At 41.5% G+C, this 24,398-nt stretch overlaps 1 protein-coding gene across 1 annotated transcript in view; it reads right to left on the reverse strand.

The window, feature by feature from the left end:
- Window positions 1–348: 348 nt before the first annotated feature.
- The window catches only part of TTC9B (tetratricopeptide repeat domain 9B), a 231,709-nt gene continuing 207,659 nt past the window's right edge, over window positions 349–24,398 (reverse strand). Inside the window, exons 2-3 of the mRNA XM_085625343.1 lie at window positions 7,091–7,273; window positions 349–843 (exon numbers count right to left, since the gene is read on the reverse strand). Coding sequence (XP_085481469.1) covers window positions 749–843; window positions 7,091–7,273 — 278 coding nt within the window. The 3' untranslated portion in view covers window positions 349–748. The remainder of the gene's footprint in view (window positions 844–7,090; window positions 7,274–24,398) is intronic.

The following is a 24,398-nucleotide window of genomic DNA, read 5'->3' on the forward strand; positions in this document are numbered from 1 at the left end:
AAGACTAGGTAGCCTCGTTATTTGCAATCCTGGCATTCGACAGCACGAGAAGTGGCCGCCGAAGAAAAACTTTGAGCGCTTGCACTTATTTTTCACTTCTACAAATTAAACGTTGCAGTATTTCGGTGAAGTGCAGTACAATTTGGTTAGAAAATAGAGCAAGGGCTCCTCTCTCTGCTGGACTGCATACATGGCTACAAACCCCATCCCATCTACCGCTGTCTCTCTTTTCCAACTCCTTTGCTGAAAAATATAACTATTTTCTTTTTTGGAACCTTTCAGATGAAGAAAAACACATAACAATGTTGAAATATGAAGATTTGTTTTATTATTATATTACATGTTTTTAAGCCAGTCGTCTTCTTTTCTCTTTTTCTACATAATGGTGGACAAGCTATGGCTGTTTTTACACATTTAAAAAAAAATATGCAAACTCTATATTGCAACATCACAGTCAAGTGCCAGTTTTATTAAACGGAAAAAGTTCAGAAATCATAAGGCTTCAACAAAAGATAATTAGAGGTGTCTCTTTTTTCTGAGGGCTAGATTTTAGCATGTTTCCTTTTTTTGCTTCTATATTGATTTCCGTTTCCTCAAATCTGCAGTTAGCTCCTGTGTTTGTATCGTTGTTTAGTGGTTTCTATACATCACTGATGTACCAACCAAAAACAACAAGAAAAAATACAAACCCCGACATGCCTCTTTGCCTCATTTTTTGCCAGCGGCCCAAGAATGCGATTAACCACTCTTAGCCAATCATGTCTTTGAATCCTTCCTTCTCTCTCTGATTACACCTGTGCATTTTCATCTCGGTTAGTTGAATATACCTCAAGACGTTGGTATCTGGAAGGGCAAAAAAGAAGAAAATTATATTGATGCACAAGCATCTTCCCTGATGGGTCTTTTTATTGGCAGTGTGGTAATCATCATCATCATGAATAACTTTATTTCGGTCATCAGACCATAAAAGTACAATAAAATATATACAAGTACAAGGATAAGACCATAAATAGAGAAACTGTTTTAAGACAATTATTAAACAATGAGTTATCATGGTTAAAGGAAAAGAAGAAAAAAAGCTAAGGCAAAGCATTTCATCAATTAAAACTCATCCTTCTCCGCCACATGCCATATAAAAAGCGGGAGACTGCATAAACAACGAGGGGATTAGTGTCATACGTCAAAACTCTGCATGCTTGTGCACACTGTCTGAGGCCCAAATTTTTGCACAAAGGGACAAGCCAACATTTTCGGATCATACTATAAACTGGGCAGAAGAACATAATATGAATAGTGTCTTCATTGCAGATTTTACAGGCTGGGCAGATGCCCTCCTTCGTTTTATCCCATCTAGATGTTAATGCCCCAATTGGCAGGGAACCATGCCTCAACTGAATGTATAATTTTCTAGCTAAAGGAGGCTGTACTAAGTCCAAGAATACCTCAAAGCCAAAATCAGTTTTCACCATTAAGAACTCAGAAGTCAACCTCCCCAAAGTGGTCGAGCAGCATAAATTTTTAAAATTATAAGATCTTACAGCCGCCAATATCTCTGACTTCTGAGTCCTCACACAGCTTATGGCCGGGGTATCCCAAAGATGGGGCAAACCAACTGTTTGTCATGTCATGTTGGATGGTGTAGGATGTCCATGCCTCAATTTACTGATCCTTCCACTATAGTAAAACTAAACTGAACCCAAAAATTGTGTCTAATTTCTTCTGGGAAAAAAGTGTATCCAAATGCCATCAACTCTACCATTGGTGCTGCTCACCCTCAGCATGGATGGACCTTACCCACTCCTTTTCGCTTTTGAACTTAACATAATTTAGATTATAGCAAACTCCACCTACTTCGGGAAGCTCCTTACTACTTATTGTCAAGCAATATAATCCTTTGTAATTGACAGTCCCTTCTATTCCTTTTCTTACCCTATGTATGCAACTATAGTGATTGTGTAATCTCTAACCGTGAGGAGTGACAAAGATGTTCTGCTGGTAATCTTGCCATTTGTGAAAAAGGAAAATACAAATAAAGCTTATTAAAAAAAAATCAGCATGGATGGATAACCCACAGAACTCTTGCATACAATTTCAACTTGGGGCATGAGATGTTTAGGAGATTTGTACATGCAAAGTAAACACATATCTCTCGCTTTTGACATCAATCAATGACTTCTAGCAAACTGGTTACAATACATAGCTCCAGAAGGAATGGAATGGCTTCGAATATGCCCCAATACTATTCAAGATGCCAATCCAACTAAAGGATAATTTAGCTGCAGGAACAAGCATGGGTGATACAGTAGCGGTAAGAACTGAGAAGAAGGGATCATGCTGTCTCCATATGGAACTTAAATTGTCAAGGTTCATTAATGTTGTTGAATAAGGGTTCATGTTTTGAGAGCTTATGGGTGTTTGGTGGACCAAGCTGAATTTGCATTAATTTCAAGCTGCGAGAAGGCAACCGACAGATTACAGGAAGCGGAAGATGACGTGCAACGCGCACTTAGATTGATCTCACATCAGGGAGCCTCGCATACTGATCACAGCCTCCTTCACAGGTACAACCAGGCTACACAGATTTTAAAGAAGAAATTAAATAAAGAATCTCGAAACCAGACCTGCTGTTTGGATTGATATTGTTCAAATATACAATACTGTATTATATACAATGTTTGTGTGGTGTGCTGGATCATAGTGTTTTGTGTAGGACTCGTTTGGAGGTTTAGAGGTATTGAACCTCAGATCCTTAGCACCCCAAGAAAGCAATACAGACTTTGACCCCACTAAATGATAGGTGCAGACAGGATTGCCTCATACCTCATTGTTCTGTGACAGGTACAACCAGTCATACAGGTGAGGGTATTCAGGCCGGCACACCTTTATGAGAAGCCCACCCTTAGTCCTCGCCTTACAGATCACAGTTCGAGCCTTTAACCTCCTTCATAACATAGGCTTTATTTGTAAGTTTATACGGTTATCAATGCCTATTACATGATGTTAGACTAGGAGAGAACAACACAGCTTCCACACAAGATGAAATACAAACCAGCCAAAAATAAATATAATTTCGTTATAACTCAGTGGGCTTACTGCCCCCTGGTCCTAGTGAGTACGGCTCCATAACAATGAATAATTACTCTGTGGCATAATTAGGCCAAAGTAAGTAAGCAGAGTATGAGGCAAAACAAAATTGCTGACTACACGCTTCAAGGTATAATTTTTGTAGCAGTTCTGACCAATGAGGGTTGTTTTTTCACAATAGCATCAATTGACCTGTTACAATAATCATCATACTTCAGAAAACAACTCAGACATGGAATGTCTTCCTCAGGGGTAGACTAAAGAGAAAATATTCCAGTGTTTTTGTAATGTGTGTGCCTACAATAAATGTGGCAGTGCAAAGAATTAGACCAAATCGTACTCACAGAATGGCCGGAAAGGAATGGGCTGGCACAGTGGTGCCACAGACTGTCCATGATGAGACCTTTGCCTAACCTAAATTGTCTACTTATCTCCATAGCTTATACTTATTCTATTCTTATTCTGCTTTCTTGGCTATCCCAAGCTTTATGTCCCAGAAGATACACAAGTGCACCTCAATCTTCTCCCTCCTGGGCATTCTTCTACTCGTACTTGGGATTCTCTGGCCAAACTCTACATCACTCCTTTGGCAGAGATTACTGAAAAATTTGGGGTCATTGTTGTGTCCTAAGCTGATGACACTCAATTGGTAGTGTCCCTAACACAAGCACATGAGAAGGCAGCCATCAATTTTTCGAAGTGCCTACAAGAACTGGTGTCCTGGATGGCTAACAACTGCCTTAAACTGAATGGTAACAAAACTGAGGTGCTGGTGATAGGCAAAGCACCATCGGTTTGGTCGTCGGCATGGTGGCCTCAGACACTGGGACCAACCCCTTCTCCTTGTGAGCAGATCAGGAACCTAGGGATGTTGCTGGACACCAAGCTCTCTTTTGAGAACCATACTAGAAGAGTGGCAGGAACATGTTTTGGAGTTTTACGTGGACTCCGGTAGACTTTAGATGTGCTGCCAATTACAGCTAGGAAAACAATGGTTCATGCTCTGGTGACATCACGCCTGGATTATGGAAACGCACTTTATATGGGAGCTAATACAAAATGTATACAGCGACTCCAACGTATCCAGAATGCAGCAGCGAGTCTCGTTCTGATGTTACCCAAGAGAGCCCCTTCTAATAAGGCCTTAGCTTCCCTTCACTGGCTTCCGGTAAGGAAGCAAATTCTGTTTAAGGCTCTTTGGGTCAGCCATCGTATTCTACAAAGAAAGGGGCCCACCTACTTGCATGATCTACTAACGCCCTATTTCCCGACCCGTCAACTAAGATCCAGGGGGACGAGCAGGTCTGCATTCCATCTATCAAAAGAGCAAGGAGAGGTGGTCGCTCCTTTCGCTTTTTAGCAGCAAAGCAATGGAATAAACTCCCCCTGGGGCTCCGTTTGGAGGTTTCGGAGGCTATCTTCTGAAAGGAGCTGAAAACTTGGCTTTTCCCTCCGTTAGCCCTCCTGTTTAAGCTGTCTCTGCTTTCTCTGCCCTGTCCGGAATATTTGCCTCTTTGTACTGCAGCGCGGGGGCACACTAGTCAGTGTAACCATGCGCTTTATAAATTTGTTTATTATTATTATAAACTCAGGTACACACCACCCTCCAGCACAGGGCATCTTCTCTAAGTTCTCACTGTAAAGTCATCTCTACAAATGAGGAGCTAAAAATGGCCACATGCAATTGTTTACTTTAGAAGGATCATGATGCTGCCTTCTGCCACTTGTCTCACCGGAATATTGCATACTCTCACAGCTCCTAACATGTCCACACCCATCCACACTATGAATCTCAGCATTACCGCTGGGTCCCAAACTTCACCACAGACAGTCACTTATTAAATCGGGAGCATTCAACTGGGGTCTTACATAGGATGACGTTCATGGTAAATGTTAAATTGGGGAGCCAAAAGGCACAACCTATATCTGCCTAGCGTTCCTTTTCTACATCATGCCTGCCCAACTATCTGCTCTCATCAAACATCATTCTGTAAATCTTGTTTCTGTTCTTCCCAAGAACATCATCTTCTCACAGAACAGGCCTACAGATTTACATTCTTTATCAAATTTTCACATCCAGTCTTTCCTGGTACTTTCCCTATATTAACCGGTCACTCCCCACTGGCATGATATTATAAAGACATATTTGTCCTCAGTATACAGGGATATCTCTGCGAGGAAGATGGAGGCACTGTGATTAAATAATTCCTTGTTACATGGGGTTTGGCTGCTGCTGTCACAGATCAAGGGTGCATCCACTCAAGACAATGTTCTTTGCGGATCAAGAAAGTGTGTCACTGTGGTTTCTGGCTACCCTAAATCCTTGCCAACCAGACTCCTGCAAATGAGGATCTTAAATCAAGTGCTGGTGTGTAGAGTGAGCAGCCTGAACCGTGATTCCCAAGGATCCGTAATCCCAATGGCTGCCACTAATTTAGCACTCAGCTTGCACCACTTTCGAGATAAACATTCAACTTCCTGCTTTGACTTTTCTTAGTGGTTTTTATAGTTTACTCATCCCAAAGCTTAACTTGTTATTTTTCATTATTAAGACCTCAGGCATCACCCTTCATCACTTTCCTAAACTTCATGAAGGTAGTTCACGTCCAGCACACATATGCCTTAAGCTGGTCATTTAAATATAATAACATTTTAATCAAATTTTAGTCCCTCCTCTTGACTTAGATATATTTACTGCTGAGCTCGCGCCAGAGACATTCTGCTTGTCGACCTCAATCCCTGTTGTGCTGTTGGAGTTTATGTTAATGTTAATTTTGAATTATCTGATACTACCCGGCTACACTGATAGGAGGATTACAATTAGGGGCTGGGTATAAGCAGGATCAACTAAAGTAGACAGTTCTGCAGCATTTTCAGCATAATTATGTATTTTTTTGCATTTGCCACATAAACCATCATCTTGTGCATAATTGCAGATTTTAACAAACAAATGGTTTCTTGCTAAAATGGCCCAGAAATTACTTAAAATACTGACGCGCAGAGGCAGGCCCTTTTCTGCACAGTGATAATCACCTTTCTTTTTCTGATTGCTCCATTGAGGTGTTATCCTGCTTAATGAGGTAAAATGTCTGCCAGATAGTGGTAACATTCTGAAAATGACAAAATAGTGAAATAAAACTGCCACAAAATGTGCTGCATTATGCCGCATAATTTGGCTTTTCTTGCCACATAAGTTAGATAACCATGGAGCATATTTTATTTCTCCCAAGCCGCATAATTCCAGTGGCTCCGGCTATAAATGTAGCAAATTATGAGGAGGCACCAAACATTTTTTAAACGAAAAGTAGGTTTTCATGTCTCCTGTACTGGACTCACCCTCAACAATCAAGGACTGTGAAGCAGAAGAGAGGTGCTTGTAGTAATAATCACTTAGGGCCTTATTACGACTACGGCGGTCGGTACAGGCGAGCATATTTCAAGTTGCCTCACTGCCCTCCTTTTTATGAGGGTGAGCCCGCCATGAACAGGGTGGCGGTGAGGAAACTAAGAGTGGCACCCTGTCGCGTCTGTGCTTGGGGTGCTTGCAGGGGGGCACTAGGCGTGCCCCCCTGTATGTCTGCACCCCCAGTTCCAGCATAGAAAGAAATGCACAACATGGTTCTGTACTAGAATGTGCTTTGGCGGTCATATGGCACTGCCTTTCTAAGACTCACTTATGAGCCTTAGAAAGGCATTACCGTGGGACCGCCAAAGCATCGAGCGCCAGACCAGGATGTAAGTCCTAATCTGGTGGGTGGAGTGACTATGGGTTTGGTGGTCTCGCAGCGGGTGCAGGCGTGGGGGCCCGCTGGGAGACTGCCAAACTCGTAATAAGGCTCTTAGTAAGTAATGATTATGATAATAATGGTAAGTAATGGGCACATCTCATCCCACAAAACATAAGCTAGATAAAGCACATCAGCAAAATTATTGAGTTGCGCCTAGAAGGCCCAGGAGCGCCCTACCTTAGTGGGGTCTCCCAGTGTCAGGGTCCATCTGATCTTACCTGTTGGTTCTCGAATTTTTGCTTCCTTCAGATAGTGCAGGGCGTTCTGGTAGTCGCCGAGGTGGTAGAATGCAATGCCAGCCCTGTACATGGCTTTGAAATGGCTTTTTTGCCTCTCCAGGACCTTCAGGCAGTATTCTTTCACTCGCTCATAGTTCACCAGTTCTGACTGAAGTAAACAGGCTGTTAGAATATTAAAACAGTGTATCAAAGGGAGAGAACTGAAGAAATGGTCAAGGCAAATAAAAGCAACGAGAAATCAACTACAGCGGCTAAATGGCTCATTGTTGTTTGAGCGATCTGACATGCATCTCACCACATCCCTCACTGTGATTACTTTCACTCTTTTTTACCAAATAGAGATCGCCATACACCTCAAATGAAAACACAGTTATGAGGAGTTGAACTTTCTTTGATGGCTATTCACGGGAGCCGGGCATCGCCACTTGAGGTGCAGAGCTGACAACTGGCCCTGTGTCATGTCTGACACCGTCAACTAAACCTGATCTTTTAGCCAGCAGCGCTTTGCATGAAAGGACTTGTAGACTTGCGTTGTCCGTTTTAAGCGTGGACAAACCACAATCGGCAAAGTTTGATTGGGTATAAATCCAAGACTGGTTGAGGGTGTCACACATGGCATGAGGCCACCAGGCACCTATGATACACTGAACTAAGCAATAACTGAAGAAGTAGTGCATGTGGTCATGAAGAAACTAACTATAGGTAAAGCAACTGTCTCATATTATTTGTAATTGATCATGCTTTTGAGAACAATCTTCCATGTTTGACAAAAATGTATATTGACAATCTAGTAAAGGACATTTCAAGGAAGAGAACAAATAGTTCATCATTATGATAATGCATAAATCCAGAAACAATCCAGTTCACAATTTATACTATCGTCATATATCGCTGACATATGTATATGTTAGGATATGTAAATCTGGGTAACGCATTTGGAAAGTTTCATTAAGGTACTGATAAATAATGATACACGATGGTTTATCAAATGAAAGAAGTGAATAATGGAATATTAGACTCTTAAAAGATCTATTGAAATTGGCTTCTCGAAATAAAATCCCTAGGGTAGATATTAGCCTTGATGAAGAAATGGCCTTCAACAGTGTAGTGTGGAGTGTGGAATAACTTTTCTCAGTAATGAACCCAAGATAGTTAGAAGGATTTGAAATGATGAATTTGAAACCAACAGAGGTGTCAAACCAGGGAAGATATTAGCGTCAAGTATTAAATGTAGTCTTTTGAGGGAAGTTAATATAATAGAAATGAGTGTGTTGACAATAAAAATGAAAGTGAAGAAGACATTTCTTTATGTATTAAGCAATAAGACTGAAAGTTCTTAGACATTTTATGATGCTAAATATTTTTTGTGGAAGGAGGAGAATGTTCTCATTACAAGGATTGTAAATCCAGGCAAAAAAGCAGGTATCAGTTTGCTTGACATTGAGAAATTTGGAAGAGTCACATATTGCTTCAAGTTCGGGTTCTGTACAGCAGAACTAGTGATGAATTGCTGAATTGAGTAGAAATAGAGACAAATATTACAAAAATGCAAAGTGAGAAAATGGTGATAAAGGTAAATATGGTAGGAAGGAAGCGTGGTTTGATTGATAGCTTATGTGTAGTCCATCGAGTTTATGTAGACTTGCAGAGAATATAATTTTAGTATTTATGCCTCTGATAATGAATTTATCTGGAGCAACATGAAATAATCTGGAGCACCACGTCTTCTCATAGTCACATATACAAGATGGATGGTATGAACAGAAAAAGTAATAATTAGATTAAATTAGGTTACGCATGCAGAAGAGGTTATGTCATTTAGAAATAATAGAATCCATTATAACTTGGCTACTTTAAAACTATCGTACGTTTTGAAGTTCATTGGAAAGGTTCCTGTATTTTTATGCCTCGAATGTACATGAAAGAGGGAGTATCTTTGATGAAATACTGTTAAGTAAGATAACTTGTTTTTGATCTTACTGATGCCATGTTATCATGCACAAACTGCAATAAGTACATTATGAAAGGTTAAAGTAATGTAAAGAAACAAAGATTCTTTCAGTTTCATGCTTATGATAGGCTATATTGTAGAAGAGGAGAGTAATTATATTCTGTTAATAGTTTAGTTAGTTGCTTGAAACTGTGGCTCAAAAATATCTATCAGTGGGAGAACGATTGATTCTATGTCACTGGAAATTTGAGAGTATACCTAAAATGTGAGCTCGGTCTACTGAAATGAACATCCTTGCCACCATAGACAGAGTAATCTATAAAGCAAGTAATAGTGAAGTGGTCTTTAAAGAAACTTAAAGAAACATATTTGATCTATTTGCAGAACTTAAAGGTTTTAAGACTTTCTTTTAGGTGTTCAATCTATGCCATTCTTTTATGTGGTTATTGAAAATGCTCAGTAAATGGAAAATGAAAAAAAGTGCACTCATCTGACTATGTAAAATAAATAAAAATGTAATAAAGAAAAAACAAAGGTATTCTAAATAGGAACTTCTCATAGTAGAGATTTCATAAACTACAATGCATTCCACATTTTTTCCTTAAATTCTTTCTGTACCATTTTCACACCTTACTAGAGACACTTCACACTTTTGTACAAGTTATGTATAATGGTGCAGCTATTACTGGATTATTATGTTTTTGACTAATTTTCCTAAATTGTACGTTTAAAGTTTGCATATGTTTCTTCATATTTTGGGTTTAGGGATTGTTTGCCTGTGGCATAGTCAAGTTTCACCAGTGATACAAGCAAAGCCCATGCCAACCACTTTATCAGGTCCCACCCCAACTGCCTAGAGCTGCACTGGAGTGGGACTCCACAAGGGGTTAACATACATTGTGCCTCAATGGAGCCATCTCCTACACACCTTTGTTCAAAAGTACTGATAGGAATTGTGTAAGATCACAGGTTTTTCACCCTCAATTTGTTTTACTCAGTTCTCTTATCTGTGTGATAGGTGAATTATTGCTTCATGTCCTAATGCCTTAATGAAAACTTCCTACGTAGATGCAAGTTAGGTAACTCTCAAATGAAGTTTTTTGGGGGTACAATACTTTTCTATGCAAGAACTTAACCAGTGCTTGCAAAGCTACACACTGCCAAATAAAACTCCAGGGCCTCTTTGAACCTCTAACGACCAAACACTGACCTGAAAACAAGACAATCCATTGAAGGTAAAATGTGTCTCCATCCCTGAATGCCATCTTCCATGGCAGTTTGTCTCAGCCGATTTCTTTTGTCCAGAGAAAGTCATTGGGCCATGTGGTATTAACCTCTTCTCACGTCCTGAGTCCTGTGATAACTATATATGAATTCCTGTGCAACAATTTTAATTGGCCCATCATTGCTGGCTCTACTAAGCTCTTGTATGGTGGAACAAAGCAATTAGAAATATCCCCTCTGATCACCAATGGCCTCCCAGACCCACAGATTGAATATGGAAGGTGAGTCAACCTACACAATTTGGAGTATTTAACTTTTCTCTTGAGTGGGTGCCAAGAGAAAAGCGAGACTACATATTTGACATTCTAAATAATGGAGTCATATAGACAAAATCTCAGACAAAGTGTTCTGAAAAGGGAACATCATTGAAAGCAATGGGCAGCAGTATCTGGATTAGCCACATTACCATTGGCGTCCTGAGTAACCATGTCCTTCTTCATTCTCCCACTTAGAACTATTGGGGCATTAAGGTCTTTAAAAAATCCAGAACATTAACAATCTTGCAGAGGACAAGTAAATAAACTCAAAACAAAGGACAAAGAAATACCACACATCAATCTCCCTTAAAGGCCTCCAGTATGAGTACATCATGGCGACTAATATGCTCTTGAACCTGGCAGAACCCAGAGTTGGTACTGGTCTATATTTTATGTTGAAGTAGTGATACTGTGTATCAGAGTCATATTTTTCAGAACTCAATCCAGTGTTGGGAGAGGTAATCCATCGTATGTCTGAGACACCATCTAGGCTTGCACTCAAACTGCTCATACTGGAGATCATGATTTAATTTAAGGTGTCAAACAGATTGGCAATAGAACAGTTTCCTGAGGGCTGTACTATAGGAAGTTGTTAGTCGCCCCTAAACAGAGTTTGATTTTGGGATGCAGTTGGGAAAACAAGGGATGGGGACAGAATAGGAAAAAATATCAAGAACAGATTACCATCCAATAGTAGGTAATTAAGAGTCTGGTCAAATTGTGGGTCACCATTTTAAAAACACAGCCATTTTGATGGCATGTGATGTTGTACGCTAAATACTATCATTAAATTGCATTTCTATTTAGAATTATGGGAGTAAATACTACACAAACTGGCAATCATTGGCCTTTCACGTGATGGTGACAATCTCTGAAATTGCAATAAAAATCATCCAATTCTGTAGAAAAGAAAGTGTGTGAAGTAACTTAGAGTTTGGAGTAGGGGTGGGCAATAAATTCTACTCCGCCGGCAGAGTTGGCGGAGTTTTGGCCACTCTGTGTTACGCATGTAATGTGGAGTTTGGCCAAATTCTGCCAACTGCCGTGTGGCAGAGTTTTTTCTCATGGCGGCTCGCCAGCAGTAAGCTGGTGAGCAAGATATGATGTCCCCATGCGTTATTTTCGGTCACTAGGAGGGCACATAGTGATATTTGCACAGGGCAGGCAGTTGCAGGCGGTCACAGCTGTTCACAGTCAGAAAGCTGGCACCCGAGTAGAAAATCTACTTGAGTGGCAGCAAAATCAACTCAAGAAGCAGTGCCCCCTGGTACACTATGTGGTGCCGTTCACACAGATATGCGGAATGAGCTCCCAGCGCTAAAAATCAACGCAAGCAAGTTCAAGTAACTCTGCGGAAGCGAAACTCCATGAGTTCCGTCCACCCCTAATTTGGAGGCCAAAAGATGATGTGATAGCTCGCATTCTTTGCAATAACTTTGAATGCTTGATTAATCGGTTAGCTAAGGAATTCTTGTACAGCTTAAAACAATTCCAAAAGGTCACAGATTCAAGAACAGACCAGAAGAATTTAATTTGGAAAATCCATTTGAAATCAGATAACTGGAATAGTTATCCTAGTATTTGAGGATGTTTTATTGGTATGGAAGTAACATTTCACCAATTGAGATACTTCTTAGCCCTGGTGTTAGTCAAGACCTTTAAATATTGATATATATATATATCAAAATATAAAGGTCTTATTTTAAAATTGTCATATATATATAAATATATAAATTCAAATTTAAAGGTCTTAATATATTATATATACACTAAAAAAAAAAATGTTACAGGTACATTATAGTTAGGCTCAGATTTCACTCATACAAAAGCATTGAAATTCAGCAGTTATAGTAACCTGAGTTAAGTATAACTTACTCCTCCCTCAATGCACTACTTATGACCTCAAATATTACATCACTCATGACATTGTCAGTGACATTACTGATCAGAGCTGGACAGAGTTTGGAACACAGCTGGTCCATGGTTATGGAAAAGGGAGAGCAAATACCGCAGAAGAGGGTATTAAAAACTAGAAGGAAAATGGAAGGGAGGATGGCCCCATGGGGGTACTCCAGACTGTATAAGAATTAAGAAGGGAGCTCGGGGCAGAGCCTCAGGTGGTGGCCATATTGGAGTGCAGTGAAGACAAGGAGGAGCTATTACAAGGTTATGCTATGGCCGAGAAGCTTGAACAAGAAGAGGAGGAGTGGCAGGATAGGGGAGGTTGTCTAAACCGCTGAGAGAATATGGGAGGCTGTCAAAGAACACAGCTGACTTTGTGGCAGCAAAGTGGGAGCTTACTGGGTGTGTCACAGGGGGTCTGGGAAGGATGACTGGTGGGGCAGGTAAAGAGGCCTTAAAGGGAGAAGAGGAGACAGAAAAGAAGAAAGGCTGAAAGGCAAACAAGGGAAAGGAAAGGGGGTGGGTGAGTTCTGTGGGTAAGTTCTGGAGCTGAGGGGAGATGGGTATGGGTGAGAGAGCAGAGTTTGAGGGAGGAAAAGAGGAGAGGAGAGCAAGTACACTGGGCTTCACTGTGTGTGATTGGGTTCCAGTGGGAATGTTTAGATTTGAGGAATGAATCCAGTCAAGGTCGGGGGTGCCGTAGCTGGCGACTCGCCGTAGCTGTAAATGCCGGTGGAGCACCGGCATCTACAGCTACGGCGAGTCGCCGAGTCGCCGACCTTGAATGGATTCATTCCTCAAATCTACGCATTCCCACCGGAACTTCTACCTTATGGATACTCTCCTGCGATTGAGATCCACAGATAAGGGATTGATATCCGGTATTTCTCTTACACGCAGTTCCGCGGTTCCTCTCAGCTATCCTTGGCAAGCAAATTGCTGCTACTGCTGAAAGATGGACTACATGCCAGCCCTCCTTTAGATTACCTTTACAGCTCTCACCCTGTACATACTTCGTGGATTTTACACCACCAGCACCGCCTTAAACCAACAACCCGGTCCTGAAGATGATCCTGATCTAAAGGATCGAAACGCCGTCGACCATTCAGCGCAACTTTACAGCGCGTTATTCATTATGGTTCCATCAAATAATTGCAAAATTTGTTGAAAGCAATGTCTGAACCATCCTTCACTGTATATATTATCCCACCTTGCGCCGTTTTTCGCTGTATACACATTGTCACGTGCGTCGCCACTTGTTTTGTCACATGCACATTCTAGCACCAAGTTCAATGTCAGGTTGTTTTTATGCAATTCCTTGCCTACAGTGCTGCTACAACTGTACTTGATTGTGTTTACATATATGATGCCTTTGGAATTCCCCAAAAATCGCCGACCAAGAGTCTTCCTTTTCCTGTGCTGCAATGTTCTTTGACATGCAGACTCTAAACCGTCTCTCATAATTATACCAGTTGAGATATTGTTGTTTATTCTCTCAATTTGCTGAAAAGACAGTACTGCTCAATGTGGAAAATATGAAAGTGGTGCATGTGGTGGAAAGTCAGTCAGCCACGGACATGCCGGTATTTAGGCTGTTGAGAGTTTTTGTATTGGGCTGATGAGGCATAACATTATTTTCAGAGCACAACAAGTACCAAGTATAGACAATAATATAGTGGATGCTCTGTCTCGTTTGCAGTGGCAGAGGTTTCGTGGGCTAGTTGTGTGAGCTGGCAGAGACAAAACACTGATGTCAAAGGATTCTGCAATTGGTGTCAGGATCCCTGGTGCAGTCCACAAGACAAATATAGGTGCAGGCTTGGAGTTTTTGGAGCCTGAGGCGCAGTGGAGAGGAATAGAAGAGGAATGGTAGAGATGCGAAAATGTAGAACAGTTTATCATGAATATGATAGACAAAAGGTCACTCAGTAGTTCCAATCGGTGGTATGTTGGCGGGCATTGCATTCATGATAAAGCTGCTGTTATGAGGCGACGCCCCTTCAGCAGGTGAGTTGCGTAAGAGGTTATTAGAGGGGTGGGCAACAGAGAATGACAACGAGGGGAGGAAAAGGTGACCGCTAGTGTGGTCAGTGTTACAAAAGATGCTGGGGGAGTTGCCCTCTGTTTTTCATGACATTTGGGAGACAGAACTGTTCCAGTTGCTGATGAGCTGGATGTTTTTTAGGGGATTTCAGGTAGCAAAATTGTTGGGAGGACCTGACGGTGCAGGAGTTTGTTGGATAAGCATGGATGTAAGAAGAGACAAAATTGTGACAAGGTTGGGCAGGTCCAAAACAGACCAAATGACTAAGGGCAAGTCAGTCACATCGGGGAATATCCTGTGCAGTGAGTTTGTCCGGTATATCTTTGCAAACATTTCAGACAGGAGACAGAAAGGGCAGAGGGTAAGGTGTTTCATCATCAATATGGATCAGGTGTAACCTTGTTTCAGCTGTTAGCAGTGCTTAGGAAAGTTGTAACACGTCTGGGGTTTCCACCAACAGTTTTTGTCACACATTCATCTTGCATAGGGGTGGCTACAGAGGCTGGCAGGAGGGATTGGTCTGCTGACAGGATTCGGGAGCTGGGTAGATGATCTTCTGGTTGCTACTGTATGTGAGGGTGGCGAGGATGAAGGGAAAATGATGCTCTGACTAACTGAAATTCTGTTGTTTTCTTATAGGCTGCATTCTGGGACCTGAGAGAGAGGAATTATCAGTTTGTATTGTGGGCCATTCACTCATTAAATGAGCAGAGAGGCAAGCTTTTAATAAGTGACATGGAACTCAGTTGGGTTTTGCTCTGGAAAAAGCTAAGGTTCAGTGGTATGGGAAAGAGTGGCTGTTGTGGCATGAGCTTTTTCTATCATTAAAAAATGTTGGATGGGAGTGGTTGTCTGAATGTTCTAGTGGTGTACTTTGGGGAGAATGTTCTAGGCATGTGAAAGGTTTGGTCTTGCTAAAGAAAATGAAGCATGATTTGAAGGAGGTCAAAGAGGACTGGGCAGGTACTTTTTGGTTGTGGACGGAATTGATAATGAGGAGGGAATGGTGGAGGGTGGAGACGCTGGAGGCAATAGATAAGGCCAGGAGGAAAATAAATATGGAGATATGTGCATTTTGTAGGGGGAATAAATTAGCAGGATTGTACGTCAGGATTTGAGATAACAGACAGTGAGTTTTATCCGCCAGGATGATGTACATTTATCCACGAGGGGCATGGATTTATACATGCTGCAGATGAGAGAGGGTATTGTGATCAACCTAAAAGGGGAGTTGCGGGTGCTGAAAAAGAATCTGCAGGGTGAAAGATTGGAGAGGGGGTTGTTGAGGGTGCAGACAAAACCCATACAATGGGGTTTTCTGGATGGCGGTTTGCCAAGAGATGGGTATGTTTGTATCAGTTTATTGGTGTTGGGTTGGGTGAAGCAGTTTGAAGGGGAGGGGTGAGTATGTTCACAGCTGCTGAAGGTAGGAGGTTCAAGGTTTACAGTTCTAGGAAGTTAAGTTGGTTCAGAAAGCAGAATGTAGATAGATGACAGGTCGGACAGTTGGGGTAAGCATACAGGACATCTAGGGGTGAGGGGTGTGGGGTTGGATAAACAGTAGATAAAGTTTACTGTAGTATTGAGGATGATAGTTTTGTAAGGCGAATTGTCTAGGTTTGTTAAATGTTTGTGATGTGCACCTGTTTCAATAAAGCGGCCTTTTTCACACTATAAAGTATTAGCGAGCTGTGTTGTACCCTCTCGCCCAACTGATCCTACCTCAGAAACGCCTTCAAACAAAGGGATATTCCGGAACCCTTGTTGGTGATGTAAGATTGAGTAAGCATTATAGTTTGCCGTGGAAAGCCCGTTTAGGACATCTCTATTGCTAGGTTCCAATATATTACACTCTCAAATAGCAAGAAAGCCCACAAAACAGATAGTACTGCAGATCTACATAACACATTTAATTTTTGAAGTTTATTTCAGCCCTGAACCAGAAGAAGCAGTAAAAAACATACTATCAGACCTATTATCAGACAATGTAATTACATATTTCCTCCTTCAGCAACATTACTAAAATAAGCCAAGTAAACTGCAGCAGCACATCATAAGATAAGCCTAAATTTATATTTTAATTCTATCTATGGCTGTTTCTATCCTTAGACCATTAAGGCTGTACCTTATTGTGCCCACTTCTGCGGGATGTCGCAAACACCATTGTCATGCCATGCAGTACTTTGTTTTTGGTCATGCAGGAAAAAGTGGAGTGCCTAAAATGTCTGTAGACAGTCCTGCACCTACTGGCTCAAAGTGAGAATTCACACTACTACTTTGAATGGAAAGAGTCTAATCCCCAGAGTCCTACAAATTGCAAATATAGCTGAAAAGTACATTTATTCCCATATTGTGGTTCTTTGTTGTGACAAAATCATCACATCCATGGATTTTTACCTGCATAACATTGACTAGTACAAACTGGTGCACATTATGGGCCAGATGAACAACTGCAATTTGCAACAAGACATTTAGCGACCAGGAAATTATTTTGTAAACTGAATTATATACAAAAAGGTCAGTTTGCAAAAAAAGGATACGGAAATGGTCGTAATCCAAATTATCTCATTAATATTCATTAACTAGGTCACTCCAGGTGAATCTGATTGGTGACCATCGCAGGGACGGTGGCCTGCAAGGGTCAGCAGCAGACCCCCAAGTCTATGACTGTTTTTAATACAGATTCTTTTGTGTGTGAAAGCGGTCTGATTTCCTTAAAGGAAACAAAAAACATTTTATGTTTTAAAAATCTTCAGCAAGAGTTGTCAGAGGTTCCCTTGACCGCTGCCTACACCCCCTGAAATATTTTCCATAATTCTCAAAGGGGAAGGTGTCCAAAACTGACCCCTTTCATATTGAAAATCAATTACCAACCCAGTTTAGGAGTCAGTAACTTTCCAATGGTTTGCAACCAGAAACCTGGTTGTAAACCATTGCTACATATGGTTTCGATTTGCAATTTGGAAGGGGCGTCCAAAAACATGCCCGTTCCAAATTGCAAATCGCCATCCATTTGGGTCATGGTAACCGCTTCCTATTTTGTTTTCAGGAATGTTTTTCTCTCTGTTTCACCCACTCTAATAATCCTGTGATTTTAAGCAATTTTTATTTACATATGGATATTACTACTGTTTTGCAGGCAAAAGAATTAAAATACATCTGTGAGTCTATTAATCTTTTTTCGTTAGTCCATTGCCGCACACACTCAGCAGGTCATACTCTTGACAATGTTCCATCAGCCCCTGACTTGGCATGTCTTGTTGATTTTCCATGGACTGACCATAATGGCATATTTTGTGCATTCCGAATCACAGACGAAGTACCTTCTGGCCCCTACAGTACACGCTCTGTCGGGTCAGGTCAGGTCAATAGTTATTCTGCCATTGTAAACCACAAAAGCACATTAAGTAAAACATATGTACCTAAAATCAGATTAAATGCATAGATATTTTTAAAAAAGACCAGTCGTGCATGTTCATTTCCATTTTGATAAGAATGAAAATCAACTAAAACCTTTTGTAAGAGGGGAGTTAAAACAAGACATTAGAACACGGAATCACAGAAGCAGAACTATCAAAATTGGACATGTAACGTGCAAATGTAACAGTGCAAGCACAAAAACGGTGTGGTCAGGAGCAGTTTGTGATACATACTAGATAGTCAGCTGCTGAAACGCTACCTTACTCTGACCAATACAGACGCTTACAATTTTTTTAAAGGCTTTTAAAGGCTTCAACTTCTGCTGCTACTTTTGTGTTGTGTTGTATTTGCTCGCATTTTTAAAATTGACAAATCGTTTTTACTCTGTGCTGTAAAAAGATTATTTCCTACCCTGTTGCATTAATCTTGTTCGTACCTTCCGTTCCGCCACGGGAATTCCGGTTGTGCGGAGAGGGTTTGCCTTCAGTCTGTCATTATTCCAGGGCTCACGCTGGGCGGCGCCATCTTGGTGGTGGCTGGCGCCTCACTGGGGAAAGCCCTCATTTCCGGGTGGGATAGCATAAATTGGGATGCAAAGGCGAGCGTGCAGCGGAGGCGCGCAGCGGGCACGTCGCCAGCGCGCCGAAGGCGCGCTAAAGGCAAGCCCGTCTGCGCCCGTCCGCGACCAGCCGGGGCCTAGGGCCCAGGATTCTGCCCGCCGCCAGGCCTATTCTTCTTCTAACCTCAGAGCCCTCTGGGGAAACTGGGCCTTGAACCCTCATATTCAACAACGGCTAGATTTATTGAAAATTTCCTGCACTGATGCCTCACATCCGGGTCAAGAGCAGTTGTTTATCTGCTATCTCAATACCAGATCGATGGTGAAACACCAACTCGATATCTTTTACTTCCTGGAGTCCAATAGACCGAACATTCTCCTCTTATCAGAAACTTGGCTGACGGAAGACTCTAGTCCGGACATTTTAGCCGCCCTTCCAGACAACTATTACATTCTCCAATCTAACAGACTGGGGAATAGAAATGGAGGGGGTGTGGCAGCCATTATTTCTCACAAATACAAGTTTATCTCCTTCCATACCCAGTGTATTCCTTCTGTTGATTATCTTCTGTTTAAATTTGAATTTGATCACTCCTCTTTTGTCTGTGATCTCTTCTATCATCCTCCTGAGTCCATGCCCACCTTTGTGCAATCACTGAGTGAAGTTATTGCCACCTTAACCATCAATCATGCAAGGAAATTGATTGTTGGGGATGTTAATTATTGGCCTAACAGTTCACAGGAAAGTCTACATTCTCGTGAGTTCACAGATTTGTTGACAGGACTAAATCTCTATCAGCATATTAAAGTCCCTACTCACGTCAAGGGGAACACATTAGATCAGGTTTGGACATCTAACCTGGAACTGGGCAAACTAAGTATTTCTCCTTGTTCCTGGTCAGATCATTCGTTTATTACCTTTTCTATTTTTAGTTTCCCCGTTATCAAATCTTCTTCTGCAGGCTCACTTTCTGCCAGAAACTGGAGTCAAGCCAACATCAATGATTACAGCTCCATGCTTATTGCATCCCAACCTTGTAGCGTAGTGTCCTCTCTTCATTCCCAGGCTGAAAACATCAACACCTGGTTAGAATCGGCTAGATATAGTATTGCTCCGCTCCGCACCATTAAAAATAAAAGAGCTCATGACGCACAGAGTTGTTTCTCGGACAAGTTGAAGTCCATGAAACTGGCTTTGCGTCAAACTGAGCGCAAGTGGAGACAGGATTACTGCCCTCACAAGCAGCTCTTATTCACTGCTGCACTTAAGGAGTACAAAAAAGGCATCATTAATGCCAAATCCGAATATTTCTCATCAAGAATTTTGGCATCTACTACCAGGTCTAAAGACATCTTTGCTATAGTGGACGAGCTCGTCACAGCCGATCGTGTTGCTGTTAAACCCACCCCTTCCCAAACTCTGTGTGACTCACTCAATGATTATTTTATTGAGAAAATTGCTAACATCAAACTTAGCATTCACCATCCCCCTGCGTCTGTGACCTTTCCTGCTCCTAACATAAATCCCTATTATCTGGACTGTTTTCCTCCTATCACGCAAGAAGCCTTTTTTTCCCTACTCAAAAGAGTGAAGTCAGGATCCCGCTCAGACAGTTGCCCTTCTTCCATTCTTCGAGAAGTTTATCTCTCCTGGCCAGCGCCCCCCATGATTCTCCTCAACAATTCCCTCTCTCGGGGCATTGTTCCTAATCTGTTCAAATGTGCGGAGGTGGTGCCTATCTTAAAAAAACCTGCTTCCGACTCCACCATTCTTAGCATTTTCCACCCCATTTCATTGTTGCCTTTTTTGGCCAAAATTTTAGAGACTCATGTGGCCGACTGTCTTAGCACTTTTATTGAACAGTCATCCTACTTGGACCCCCATAAAGCGGGGTTTAGACCCAAACACTCTACGGATACCGTTATTTTGGCAGTTCTTGATGAACTTCATAGAGGGGCGGACTTGAGTTCCACACAAGCCCTGATACTTTTAGATCTCTCGGCGGCCTTCGACACGGTGGACCATGCACTTTTGGTCGACCGTGTCGAGAGTGCCGGGATTCTGGGCCCCTCGCTGGATTGGATCTCCTCTTTTCTCTGTGACCGCTTTCAAGCGGTTCGTCTGGCCAGTTTTCTAGCTCAGAAAAAGAGATTGATATGCGGTGTCCCCCAGGGCTCGGCCCTCTCCCCCCTCCTATTTAATTTGTACATTCATCCATTGATCTCGGCCCTCCAAAAACGAGAGGTGACCATCTTCAATTATGCCGACGATCTTCAATTAGTTTTTCATACTGATTCCTCTCCCTCTTCTATCGAAAACTTTCAATTGGTCATGCTATTTATTAGCAATTGGGTGAGTGCCAGTCAGCTTAAGTTAAACCCAGACAAAACAGAGCTGATCCTCACAGGGGGCCAGGGAAACCCCTGGAACTCCAATTTCTGGCCTGACGCCCTGGGTCGTCCTCCATCTCCAGCTAAATCAGTCAAGAGTCTGGGAATTGTAATCAGCAGCTATCTTTCGATGAAAGCACAGATTAAAGCGGTGGTATCTGCTTGTTTTTTCCATCTTCGAAGAATTCGCAAAATTTCCAGATTTCTGACTCTTGAGGCTCGGATTCAGGCCGTCCTTGCCTTGGTGATGTCGCGTATTGACTTTGCCAACTCCCTCTACGCTGGCATTCCCTCTTATCAACTACACCAACTTCAATTGGTACAGAACCAAGCTGCGCGTCTTGTATATAGCCAGCCTAAATTTCACCATGTGAAACCCATTTTGAAGGATCTTCATTGGCTCCCCGTCTTTCAACGTTGCCTTTTCAAATTAGGATGCACCATTTTAAAAGCCCTTTGGGATCTTGGCCCGTCTTTTATTAGGTATAGACTGTCACGCTACACCCCTTCTCGTGTACTACGCTCTTCAAACATGAACCTTTTGACGCCCCGTTCCTTTAAGCGCAAGAAACATGGTGGCCTTTGTTTTTCATTTCTGGCGCCTCAATTCTGGAACACTCTTCCTTCTGATCTTCGCTCATTCTCCTCTTACGCTCAGTTCAGATCCGCTCTTAAAACCTGGCTGTTCATTCAAGCTCATAATTAAAACATTTATTTTTCTTCTCTATTCTTTCTTCTTTTCAACTGTCTGACTCTGCTTAGCGCCAAGAAACCGTCTGGTGAAAGTGCGCTGAATAAATATCTTTTAACATAACATAACATAACATACCACAATTAATAACGCCCGAAAAATACCCCCAGATAAAGAATCAAATAGGAGCTCTCTATTCCTTAAACAGCTTCTTCCAATGTCTTAGGTCTCCTGAAAGAAAGCTTGCAATTTCAAAGCAAACCATGGGGGAAGACAGCATTTGTAGGTACACCAGGACGGGCCTCGCTTTTTCAAAATTACAAGTCATCTCCGTCGCAGAACTGGGCTAAACTGAATATCTCCTACTTCTCCATGTCTCCAGATTATTTCAGACCATCACTTTCAGGAGTTATTAATGCATTCCTTGATCAATTTTATCCATGGACTCGTTTGAATCCATCTTTCCTCCTAAATCTTTACTCTCTTACAGCCTCATCGCTTCTAGGCCGTGATACAATGACGAATTTGGTGCTTCCAAAAGATGGCATAAAAACTGGAGTGTCTCTGGAGACTTGCATATTGTCTTAATGCTAAGTTCCTACATAAACAAGAGTTGCTTACCTATAACCAACTGATTTCTAAAGTCAGAGCTCATTATTACCACACACAGATTGCTACTGCACAAAACTCCACTAATTAAGTTTTCTCTATTTTATTGTGCTTTAGCTCATCCTTATACTTTCTTAGTTTCTCACCCTCCTTTTCAAATGTTCTGTTCAACTCTTTCTAACTTTTTTCAGAATAAAATATTTAATTGAACAAATCTGTCCTTACACTCTCTTCCTTCCCTTACTAATTTCTCTTCTGCTACTCCTGCATGTCAGGCAACTTTTGCTAAAGTTAGGCACGAAGATGTCTTGATTCATTTTACTTCCATTTCCTCATGTTCTCCTTTGGATCTCATTCCTAGAAAAGAGATCTCGATGGCTGGCATTCACAGCATTTGTTCTACCGCGAGTCAGCCATAATGCGTGACGCTTTGAAAAATGCTAGCATTATTCCTTTGCTCAAGATCCTCTTTTGTCAATCCCGTTACCTGCTATCTCCCCATCTCTCTTTAACCACTGTTTATTAATCTTACTGAAAAATGTAGTTAATGCTCAGCTTAACAGCTTCATTGAATGTCACGTTCAGCTCAACCTTTTTCAACCTGTCGGTCATTCTCACTTTAGCACAGAAATCATTCTGGCCACAGCCGCCAATGACATCAAGTTTCCTAAGGTCGCTCCACCATCCTCGTCCTCCTTCTGCAACATTTGACATGGCCTCTCATAACATCCTGCTAACCAGAAAAAGAGAAGTTGGGAGCAGGGGAAAGATGCTTAATTGGTGCTCTTGTGTTTTTTGACGGGCTGCTTTCAAGCTGTCTCCTTGGCTAATGTTCACTCCAATCCTATCCTTTTGTGTTTGTAGCTCCACAAGGGTACTCTTTGAATCCTACACATTTTAATCTCTATATGGCTCCCTTCGCAAACCTTATTTCATCCTTTGGGCTGACCTTCTAGTCCTACACTGATGTCATCTAAATTACTTTGAAACTTAAAGATCCTCTGCATACTCTCCAGCTATGGTGTCAACATTGTCTTCATTCACTAACCACCTTGATGGAAGCCAAGTCACTATGACTGAACTCTGACAAAATCGAGGTTTTGTTCTTTGGTAAGCAAAATATTTGGTCTTCTCGCTGTTGGCTGACTTCTATTGGCACATGTCCTTCACTGGTGGCATCAGCTTGCAATCTGGAAATCATCCTTGATTCTAACCTTTCTTTCAGGGACAACATTCCCAAGCTTATGGCTACCTTGATTTGTATGCTAAAATTTAAATTAACTTTTCCTTTTTCCTTATTCCCTTTCTCTCTCTAATGTGGAAACAGATTTTAATCCAATCATTAATTTTGAGCAGGTTGGGCTATTGCAATTCCTTGTATATTGGCGTTTTGAGGCTCAGTACTATCTTCTGTGGCTAATCAAAGTACACAAGTGGAATACCCTACTGCATGATAATGTAATACACATATATATAACCTACAAATGATACACATAAAAGTTTATAAACACAAAAGAGATACTGAACTTCCTAGAGGAAAAAGAACACTACACCACCCAAAAATCTCAAACTGACTAGTCCCTGCTTCAGAATGAAAAAGAGAGCGAGCGAGAGAGAGAGAGAGGCAGAGTGAGAGAGAGCAGGAGAGAGGAACAGGGAGTCTAAATAGCTCACATGTAGGTGTAAAGTCAGTCCAGGCCAAATATCATTGTCAAAACCCTACAACATCTGTATGTAAAGTGAGAAACCAGGGCTGTCAACCCACAACTAGTCTGTGACGCAGAGTTATCCAGTGCACAATTCCATCTCCTTGTGCTGAGCAAAATTGTTCCTCATTTTTTAAAAATATTTTTTCTACAATTAATTTTTAGTTGGGAGAAGGAGAAAACATAGTCAATGCATGATGGATATCTGAAGTCCGACAGGGTTAACGATATGCGAATAGCAACAGTTGCAATGAAAGACCCACCATAGTCTACAAGTAAATAGAAATATGTTGCTTATATTGAGCCTCAATGAAGTCAGCAACAATACATACAGAAGGAAAAAGTTGCACGCTCCACTGAACAGCACAACCTACTAAAACATCTACATCAAAAGAAGAAGAAGAAAAATAATCTATTCATCTCTAATCAAATATTTCTTGTCAATTATGTCAGTTTCTATATTATTTGTGCTC

The sequence above is a fragment of the Triturus cristatus genome, chromosome 9 (assembly GCF_964204655.1).
Source record: "Triturus cristatus chromosome 9, aTriCri1.1, whole genome shotgun sequence".
Classification (NCBI taxonomy): Eukaryota; Metazoa; Chordata; class Amphibia; order Caudata; family Salamandridae; genus Triturus; species Triturus cristatus.